The 10,942-nt window shown below is 38.6% G+C and overlaps 1 protein-coding gene across 3 annotated transcripts in view; it reads right to left on the bottom strand.

The window, feature by feature from the left end:
- The window catches only part of add3a (adducin 3 (gamma) a), a 111,218-nt gene that overhangs the window by 26,734 nt on the left and 73,542 nt on the right, over positions 1–10,942 (bottom strand). For 2 of the 3 annotated variants that reach the window (XM_016489662.1, XM_016489665.1), the window contains exons 1-2: positions 9,766–10,038; positions 4,816–5,038 (exon numbers count right to left, since the gene is read on the bottom strand). In XM_016489662.1, coding sequence (XP_016345148.1) covers positions 4,816–5,010 — 195 coding nt within the window. In that variant the 5' untranslated portion in view covers positions 5,011–5,038; positions 9,766–10,038. Of the gene's footprint in view, positions 1–4,815; positions 5,039–9,765; positions 10,039–10,942 lie in introns of those variants that run through there. The other variant, XM_016489663.1, reaches the window with a different exon arrangement.

Here is a 10,942-nt window from a genome sequence, read left to right as displayed (position 1 = left end):
TAGTATGAACGGACATCTGCATATGATCGGAACTCCACGCAGCTCCCGCGCTACTCTCCATTGGAAATGAATGACCGGTCTGTCGCTTGTCGGAGATAGTGGAAAGCCGGCTTGAAACGCCAGTATGACGAGGATCATTTTCATTTTAAAACAAACGCACCAGTGTAAATGTAGCCTTACATCTAAGGGGGCTGGGACGCATTCACATTACAGCCTCACGTGTGCGCCACATCTCTGAATGTAACCGGTGTAAACTAGTAGGTGTGTTTGACTTTGGACCAACTGTGCAGATCGATCGGTGTATTACAGTACCACGAGAGCTAAAGAGAGCAGACTGCTCCATGCGCTTTCGAATCGCTCTCGCGGATGATCGATCTGCTCCGCACCTCTTCTAGTCGAACACACCAGCTAGTGCTGCAGGCTTATTGGCTCACTGACGCTGATGAGATTAACCCCTTAGGTATCGAATTTGGTACCGAACGACGAGACGTTTTTCGATACTCGATGGTATCGAGGCAATTCGGTCGGTGCCTAAAAAGTATTTAAAATTATGGTTGAACCACTGATGTCACATGGACTATTTGAACAATGTCCTTACTATCTTTCTGGGCCTTGAATGTGTCAGTTGCATTGTTGTCTATGAAGAGGGTTGCAAAAAGGTGGAAAATTTCCAGTAAATTTGGGAAACATTCCAGAAATTTGGGAAACTTTCCTGGATTTTTTGTAATCTTCCAGGGATTTTTGGAAAGTTTCCGGAAATTTGCCACCCCTTTGCAACCCTAGTCAGTAAACTCTCGAATTTCATCAAAAATATCTTAATTTGTGTTCTGAAGATGAATGAACGTCTTACATGTTTGGAACGACATGAGGGTGACTAATTAATGACAGAATTTTCATTTTTGGGTGAACTATCTCTTTAAGTGTGGGTAAAAGTAAAAGTGATGCTTGTCTTGAACTAAATGAACTAAAATAATTGAACTAAATATGTGAATATTTAAAAATGTTAGCAAAGTGCTTTAGAGGTGAACTACATCATGATGAAAGATTAACCATGGGAATCATCAAACATGCCTCCAAAAAAACAAACCTGCAGCCAACGTAGGGATACGCCATCACAAAAACATGGGCTAACATGCCCACACTTGTCACTAGATCAAAGCGGTGTCAATCTAACCTCATAACAACACAAAACATAGTGACTTCATTAATATCAAACCATAAAACCGTATCTGTCATGGGGGAAGATGGGCGTTATCTGAGCTTTGCGACATTGTAATGTGGGTCAGGGTGTGTATTGATCAGATGTGGTGAATTTGCTTTAGTAACCCATTCACTTCACATGGGCCGCACTTCAAATGAAGCATCCCGAGCCAAAACCGGCCAAGTCTTGCCAAAGTACAAAGGTAAGATGGAGATATCCTGGGACTCTAGTTCCCTGTGCGAGTATTAGATTGTGCTTGGATGAGAAGTGGACGCTCGGGACACGGTATGAAAGATCCCGCCTGCCTCTCGGCACAAATTCTTCTCAAACGTAAGTGTCCCGACCGACCCAAACCACAGCGCTCTAGGAAAACAGCTACGACTCTGGGAATGGCATGCTTTAATGCTGAAGAGGGAAACAGAGGGGAGTGGGGGAACTAAAAATAAACCAAGGGAGGAAATTCAAGACAAATTCAATTGTGCCATTACAGTTTAATATCATTAACATGTTGTTTCACCTTCTAAGTAAATATCAGCGGTCCCTCAGTGCAAACCGCTATTTTTCCGCTTGGTTCCTGAGTGGGATACGTTGACCTTGAGATGTCTTCATTTGTTTTGGTTGTGACAGCACAGATGAGGCCTAAGCATAGCAAACTCCACCCTGCCTATAATAGTCTGATCTTAAACACAGTCTACGGAGAGACGTGCAATTTAAGCAGCGCTCTTCTGCGTGTGAGCACATACGCAGAAACCCTGCAGAGAGAGAGAGGGAGATGAAAGAGAGGCTTGTTGAATCAGCTCTGATAGTGCAGACGTAAACACACAGGCCTGTGTGTCGATACACCTGCTGCCTGCCCTGCCTGGCTCCTCTCCACACAGAGTGAAGGAAGAGTGAGAAGAGTATATAGTGCGTCTCAGAAACACGTGCTCGGACAGCTGCTGCTAATAAAGCCCAGCGGCGCTGCCGTAATTAACCGCACTGTCACACCGCCTCTGTTTTTATCACAATCACAGGGATTACAATGACAGAATCTATTTCAATTTCACATACTGTAAATACAGTGCTCAAACCCTACAGAGCTTCTCAAGGTTTTTTTCAAATTGAAGTAGTTCATATTTCTCAGATTTTCAAAAAAAAATAAATAATAATTACATTTTTTATCATTTATATTTTTATAAATGATCATTTAAATAAACTTTTTAAATACATAAAACTAATTTGTTTTATTATATATTATTTGTATTTATATTTTTTAATATTTATTTTATTAAAATTATAGATCATTTTGCAATTTGGATTCTTTTTCTTACAAGACAAATATGCAATAACAACTGGATATTACACAGTTATTATAATTTTACAAGAAACTTCAAGAATCTGAACTCCAAAACAGCATAAAGTTCATAAACAAGACAAAAGATCAAGAATTGGTTTGTGATTTTAAACCCATTCTTACTGATGCTACCAACACTATCACAAATCGCGGAATTCTCAAACAAATGTCATTGATTTTGCACGGTCTAAAAATGCATTCACTACCATTTGGGGTCGGTAAGAATTTTTAAAGAAATTTTTAACAAGTCTCTTATGCTCACCAAGGCTGCATTCATTTGATTAAAAGTGCAGGAAAACAGTAGTATCGTTAAATATTATTACAATTTAAAACACATTTTTCTATTTTAATATATTTTAAAATGCCATTTATGAAAGCAAATCTGAATGTTCAGCAACTGCTCGTGCTCAAAAAACATTTAATATTATCATCAATGTTGAAAACGGCTTACTATTAATATTCTAAACCATTTTTTTTCTGGATTATTTGATGAATTCTGTTTGAAAGAACAATTTAAATCAAATTGAAACCTTTTGAGACATTATAAATTACTTTACTGTCACTTTTGACTAAGTGAATATATCCTTGCTGAATATAAGTAGTTGTTTTCACAATGCGTGGGAGTTGGATTTATTTGCAGCATGTGACAGATGCCATCCATACAGCTTAACTTGTATTGAACTCTGAACATTCCTTTAAACACAGTATGCGTTTGCTGAAATGTCTGCAGGAGTGTAATCTGTGCAGTATGTTCACTGTAATCTCTCCAGTGTGTGTTAACTAATCGCGCGTGTGTGCGTTCGTTATAATCTCTCTCTACTGTAGGTCAGAGGTGCTTCGCTGACTGGATTGTGTTTATATACAAGATGTGGAAGTCGGTGGTGTGCGTGTAATAGGGTGTGGTCTTCCAGATGGCTTTTATGGTGCAGCTGTGGCTTTGTGCGCATGATTGAGCTGTAACTCGAAACATCACACCAAACACACAATTAAGCGACTGACAAACCTACTCATCTGACAAGAATAAACCATAAATCTTTCATTGTCAACAGAGAGGCAGTGTAAGGTGCAACCAGCTGGGTTCAAAACCACCTTTAGAAGTTCATGCCGAGTTTTAAATGTAAACTTCATGGCAGTGTGGCATTTACTCAAAACCACATGGCTCGAGACAACCTATAAAATCTATAAGTAAACACTTTTACGTTGAAAGCACATTCTTGCTGATTAAATCAGTGGGAAAGTGGAAGAACATCCCTGTACAGTACAATAACTTTACAAAACATTAAAAATAAAGGTTCCAAAAGGGTTTTTCGCCATAGAAGAACCATTTTTGTTTGCCCAAAGAACCTTTCAGAAAAAGAAGAACCAAAAGAACCATTTTTTGTTAGTGTGATGAACACTTCACAAACTTAAGAAACTTTGTCCACTGTAAACGGCCTTTTGTGTGTTGAAAAGGTTGGAACCATAAAAGCCATGGAACCATAGATTCCAATTCTAGGGTGAATAAAGGTTATTTTATTGGAATTGATGGTTCTTTGAAGAACTTTTAACATCTATAGAACCTTTCCATTGCACAAAAGGTTCTTTACAGTGGAAAATGTTTTTTTAATACTTTTTAATGTTCTTCACACCAAGAAAAAAAAAAACAGTTCTGAGAACCATTCACTGAAGGTTCGTTGGCTCATCAAAAATGGTTTTCATGGTATCCCTGCAAAAAAAAACCTTTTGGAACCTTTACTTTTAATCCTCATGTTGTGTTCTGATCATTTTAACTCGAAAAAGATTTTCTTTTTCCTGAAAACGCTAGTTAATGTTTTCGCATTGGACTAAAACTTGACTTATCAAAGAGTTTTTACACGTGGTGTTCCCAGACAAAAATGGTCACCTTCAAAAACTGCTTCTCATTATTCTATGTTATTACCAAATTCAGGATTCAATATTTTTATCAACTTGTTTTCTTTCAATTAGTTTTGTATTTCTTTTTGGAGCTAACTGATCATAGGTCTCATTTTTTGAGTGAATATTTCCAAAATTATCCACAATTAATGCTTTTTTACTCAAAAATTGAGGTGCATAAGCTCAAATTAATGAGGCCTGCGATCAATCAGTTCCAAAAATAAATACAAAACCTGTTGCTGAAAGGCAAATAACAAAGAAAACATGTTAATAAAAAGATTGAGTCCAAGATTTGGTGAGAAATAGCATAATAAGAGATTTACAAGCCCAGTCATTTTCCACTGGGAACACTAAAGTGTCATTTTAGTGTGTGTTTGTGTTTTCTTACTGGACTCTGTAGTATCTGCGTGACCCTTTTCTTCTGCTCCATCATGTTAAAGTCTTGTCGCAGATCTGGTGACATGTTGCGTGCACGCAGGTATTCAGGGTCGTTTTCGTTGATGCGGTCGAAGTAGCCCTCCCTTTTCCCCACGCTGGGGGCCGGAGGGGTCGTCACAACCCCCGGTCTCGAATCGCCACTCATCTCTACTGAATTTTCCTGCTGTCTTCACCTGGAGAGAAAGAGAGAGATTTAGCTTGAGTATGCGCATGATCTGTGTGGAAATGCCATTACTCTAAATACTTATATTTGCCCATCCCTAGTACACACCTAACAATACATACTGCACTGACTGAATCAAAAAACCTGAGAGAGGAAGTCTGTGCACTTCATTTGACAGGCAAAACGGTCTCGATCAGTAATGCCCCAAGGACAGACTCATCATCCCACACAACACGCACATAAGTCCACCGATCAATACAATCAAAAACAGGTGAACTCGCTTGCTGAGAGTATCTCTATTCACAATGGACTTGGTTCTTTGTTCACCCTCGACAAAAAGAAAAGAGTGGCTGTCCCGCCAACAGTGAAGGGTGGTGTCAGGTCAACCAACAGTAGGGCAGCACTATCCTATAACACTATCAGGTTTAGTTAAGCCTGATTTTTGTTCTCTCTCTCTCTCTCTCTCTCTCTCTCTCTCTCTCTCATACACACACTATTGTTCCAGACATGTGGATTTCTCTCTCTAGTGTGAGTCAAGCTGTAGAGCATTAAAAATGACAGAGCACTGAATTTCTCCAGATGGTCCACTACCATTGGTTCATAAAATTTTTCAAGAAATTAAAGGTGACATCATGAAAATCGGACTTTTTCCATGTTTAAGTGCTATAATCGGGTCCCCGGTGCATCATTCGAATGCAACGTTTTTGTATTCGAATGTGGATTTTTATTTTAAATTCGACGAACATTCGAAATTCGAATTATTTTTTGATAGCCCTACTGTATATTACGCTGCTGCTACACAGATCTAATATAGCCTAAACATGCCATTTCTTTCCCAGCTGTTCACCTTCACAGACATAACCAACTGTTTTTGTAACTCATGTGTGTTTTTAACAAACTTGTAGAATTTGGCAGTTTAAGCGCAGTAAGACATGAAAGAGAACTTAGTTTAGTACTCACATGCCGCGTGACGGCTGCTTTTGGGCGCTCAGAAAACCGTAAAGGCTGATCAGAAGTTGAAACTAATATGGTTTAAAAAGCATGATTTCAGAGCAATAGGCATGATAATCAAAACCAAACAGATGTTTTTTTAGCAGAGTATCTGAGGAAGGAGCTGTAAAGGCACAGCACTATTCTGGAAAAGGGGGCGGGGAGCAGCAGTTCATTTGCATTTAAAGAGACATGCACGAAAACAGCCTGTTTCTGCTTCCAATCAAAATTTTAAAATGATATAATAAGTGATTTGTGGGGTATTTTGAGCTGGAACTTCAAAGACACATTCTGGGGCATAATAGGTCTCCTTTAAGACTTTTATCCATCAAAGACGCACTAAATTGATCAAAAGTCATAGGAAAATGCATTTATGATGTTACAAATGAGGTCTAATTCAAATTAATGCTGTTTTTTTAAACTTTCCATTCATCAAAGAATCCTCAAGATATCATGAAATTTCATGTTTCTTGAGCATCAAATCAGCACCACAGGAAATTACATTTGCATTTTAAGAATTACATTTAAACACATTCCAACAGAAATTGCAATAACATTCCTCAATTTTTACTATAATTTTGAGCAAATAAATGCAGCCTTGGTGACTATAAAAGACTTCTTTGAAAAACATTTTTTTAAAAATCATACAGATCCCAAACTTTTGAATGGATCTAAAGATTCGATTTAACCATTTTACTACTCAACAGGTGAAAAAAGTAAGTTTGATCAAAGAAAAAGCACACCTCTCCTGAACAGACGACATGATTTCAAGAACCATTCATTCATGGGGCGAAGTTGCCATTCGAGGTTTCTTCAAATACTTAATCCTAGATATCTTAATAGTGACGCTTTGCAAACTCCAGACAGTTGTGCCAGACAGTGTCAGGCATTTCCCAGGCCTCGGTAAAAGCTTTCACCTGTACCTCTCTAGGCTTTCACACTCGCTCTCTTCTGCGATTCACTCTGGAGGGGCTTCTTTTCTCTGCTGTACGTGGCTAAGCTCAAATGGTGCTTGGAAAGATGGTTCAGATTAGAGAGACACTACTCTGCCAGAAAAAAAAAAAACACACACACATGTACTGAGGGTGGGCTCAATAAATGAGCCCAAGCCAACAACGGCAATACCACACTACACATTTTTAGGCGTGTGAACACACGTGCAAGAAAGCAAAAACCTTATTAACCTGAATAAGAGTTGCATTCTTGGCGGAAAAGCCAAATAAGCGCAAACATAAACGAATACAAATGCTAAAATGGATCAAATAAATCTAAAGGGGAGAGATTAAGGGGACGCCGCTTAAGTTTATTATGCTGTCAAGACAACAAACCGCACGCATACACGCAAAGCTCACGTGTTTCAACTCATGATGCAATATCAAACCTAGCACTAGCGACAACTGTTGTGCTGACGGATGACGACAGCTCTGACACACCCACCCAGAAACAGAAACACAACACACAGGCTGCCAAGCCTGAAAGGCAGAACAACTCTAAATAATGACAACAACAACAACAGGTGGGTGGATATTACCAGACAATAACCACAGTATTTGTCCCTTTAAGATCCAACCAGCCTTATGTCGTTTCAAAGCTGCCTTTCTTCTACAAAACATAAAATTAAATGGTTATGATGCTATTTCCCGTAAAATGAAAGTGAAAGAGGAAAAAGGGACACCTTTAAAGTAGTCCATATTAAAATAATAGTACTTTTATTCAGCAAGGATGCATTAAATTGATCAAAAGTGACAGTAAAGACATTTATAATGTATTTCTATTTCAAATAAATGCTGTAAATACAAGAATCTTGAAAAAAATGTTTCACGGTTTCCATAAAAATATTAAGCAGCACAACTATTTTCAACATTTATAATAATAGGAAATTTCTGGAGCAGCAAATCAGCATATTATTATGATTTCTGAAGGATCATGTGACACTGAATAATGAAGTAATGATGCTGAAAATTCAGCTTTGCATCACAAGGATAAATTGTATTTTAAAATATATTAAAATAGAAAACTGTTATCTTAATTTGCAATATTACAGTTTTAACTGTATTCTTTTTTTGAGCAAATAAAAGCAGCCCTCGTGAGCACGAGAGACGTTTCAAAAAAATATATTTTTTAAATTTTAACGACCACAAACTTTTGCGCAGCAATGAAGTCATAAGGACCTCTTTTATGCTACTTCTCTGACAATATAATTTTTGCATCAACTGACCATTTAAAACTTCCCACCATCTGTTAAAAAAATAAACCGCATAATGGAATTAGAATCTGCCAAATATGAATCTGGACATGACTCTAATACTGGGACAGGCGGCAGATGTCCCACACATGAAATTATATAACACGAACGGTCAATCTCAGCTTATCGACTGCTTTATGTACAGCAGTGTGTTGATCTGGGACGTGTTCTTGATTGTTTCAAACTGTCAGGGTGGGTGCATGAGGGGGAAAAAAAAAAAAAAGAGTGTGGGAAATGTGAGGACAGAACGGGGAGGATCCTCAATCCTCACTATAGCAGCTGTTCGGTCTCTGAATACAGGCAATAATGAAGTGCTGTGCAGGATTTCTCTTGCATAGACAGGCTTGCAATAACAGAAAGGACACTAGTAATACAATAGCCACACAAGACAATAAAGTACACTACAGGGACACCAGCAGTACGAGCCACAAGATTCACAGTGTGTCCTACAGTCAACGGCTCATTGTGTAGCTGCTTTCTCTCACACAGTTTAGATGCAGGGTGACAGGATCCCCATTTCAGAGAGCAAACCACCTTTAAATGAGCCATTACAACCACTACTTACCAATCACTGCGTCCCTGGCTGACCTTTGCACTTTTAACACACTAACCGACAACGACTTCGGATTAAAAACAAACAAATAGATTTAACGAATGTCACGACTTTCACATTTGTATGTGCATACATTGTATGGGTCAAAATTATCGATTTTTCTTTTATGCCAAAAATCATTAGGATATTAAGTAAAGATCATGTTCCATGAAGATATGTTGTAAACTTCCTACCGTAAATACATCAAAACTTAATTTTTGATTAGTAATATGCATTGCTAAGAACTTAATTTGGACAACTTTAAAGGCGATTTTCTCAATATTTTGATTTTTTTGCACCCTCAGATTCCAGATTTTCAAATAGTTGTATCTCAGCCAAATATTGTCCTATCCTAACAAACCATACATCAATGGAAAGCTTATTTATTCACTTTTAAATTGACCCTTTTGACTGGTTTTGGGGTCCAGGGACACATATTTATAAGTGAGTGCTAAAGTACCTTTGAGTGCAATGTGCAGTGCACTCTGCATCCTCCCACACCCCCTCATCTTTAGTATGCACTACTATTTCTCTTCTTATCTTTAGCACTAGCAGCTCTATAAATAGGGCGCGAAAGACTTTGGGACTCAAATTTCAGTCGCGGCACAAGGGTCTCACACTCAGAATAGAAAAGAACAAGGTAAGCGAAAAACAAAAAAACAGTAACATTAACGTTACGTTTTAAACTCACAGGAGATGCGACAAAAAGCGTTTAAGATTACAAAAAAAAAAAGTGTCGGTTGAAGAATAAATCCCTCTTTTGAAGCTGCTCAACGCTGTTGGGATTGCATGCAACGATGTGTGATCTGCTTAACCACAAAACTTGGCTCTAAATGACAGTTCGTCGTTAAAACATAACCCAGAAAACAAAACGGGGTGTTTTTCCAGAGTTTTAAGCCGTTAAACTCACCTGTTTGCTCCTCACAGAGTGAAAGTCCAGTGAGCGCTCGAGCGCATCTCTCTCATTCCCGCCTCAAGAATCCCAGATTACCTCAGAGGATTAAACACGACAAAAACAGCCCCCCGAACTCCACAAACAGACCCCAATTCCACTCAGTAAAGCGCAAAACACTACTCTCACACAGCGACACTCCTTTTGCCTCATAAAAGGGGGATTTTAGGTTGTCGGTGTGTCTGCGAGAATCTGCCGCAGCAGTGAGAGAAACTGAAGCGGTCACGTGACCAACTAATCCGCCCCTTCTCTGAGCGCACGAATGCGATCGACCAATCGGAACGCAGGATGTTCACTATGTCCCGCCCACTCGCGTCCCAGCTAGAAGAATTAAAGGTCAGTGTTTACGATACTCAGTGCGTGTGAGAGAGATATGAACGACTGTATGACACAAATCCACACTGTACCTGAATCACACGAGCAGTCAGCGCATAGATTAGAAGAACACAGTTGTGATTCAAAACAACCTTGTAAAAAATTCGGCCAATACAAAATACTGGCAAGTTGTGTTCCATTGCATTCTATCAATGTTTTGGGCTCAATACAATCCACAGCATCTGTAACATGCTGTGGATTACCAGGCAACAATGTAGAGTTCGTAAAAGCAAGCAAAATTAGCGTTTAATGAAATCTACATATTGCATATTCAGCAAGATATTCTGAATGGATTACAAGCAGAAACATGTAGATTATATTTTTGTTAATTTATTCTTCTATACAAAAGTGTTTTAAGATGTTAAAGGGGTCATAGGATGCCCATTTTCCACAAGTTGATATGATTCTTTAGGGTCTTAATGAAAAGTCTGTAACATAGTTTGGTTAAAATTTCTTTTCTCTCTTTTGATCTCTTTTCAGATCAAGCCGTTTTGTAGCATTTCCCTTTAAATGTTAATGAGCTCTGCTGACCCCGCCCCTCTCTTCCAAGCTGCTCTCAGAGAGACTGTTTACTTTAGCTGCTTTCATCGTGAAACTTGCTAATTAGCACATTATTAGGAAAGGCGATTTGCAAAGATTCATTTCAAAACATTATACTCACTTCTTCTGTAGATGAGGCTGGATCACGAATGATTCGCGCGAACATAGATGCATTTATATAGATCGGGGGCGCATTCCCTTCAGAAACAAGCATAATCCA

The sequence above is a fragment of the Sinocyclocheilus anshuiensis genome, unplaced genomic scaffold, assembly GCF_001515605.1.
Source record: "Sinocyclocheilus anshuiensis isolate Anshui unplaced genomic scaffold, SAMN03320099.WGS_v1.1 scaffold338, whole genome shotgun sequence".
Lineage (NCBI taxonomy): Eukaryota > Metazoa > Chordata > Actinopteri > Cypriniformes > Cyprinidae > Sinocyclocheilus > Sinocyclocheilus anshuiensis.
This window is presented reverse-complemented; position numbering and strand designations above follow the sequence as displayed.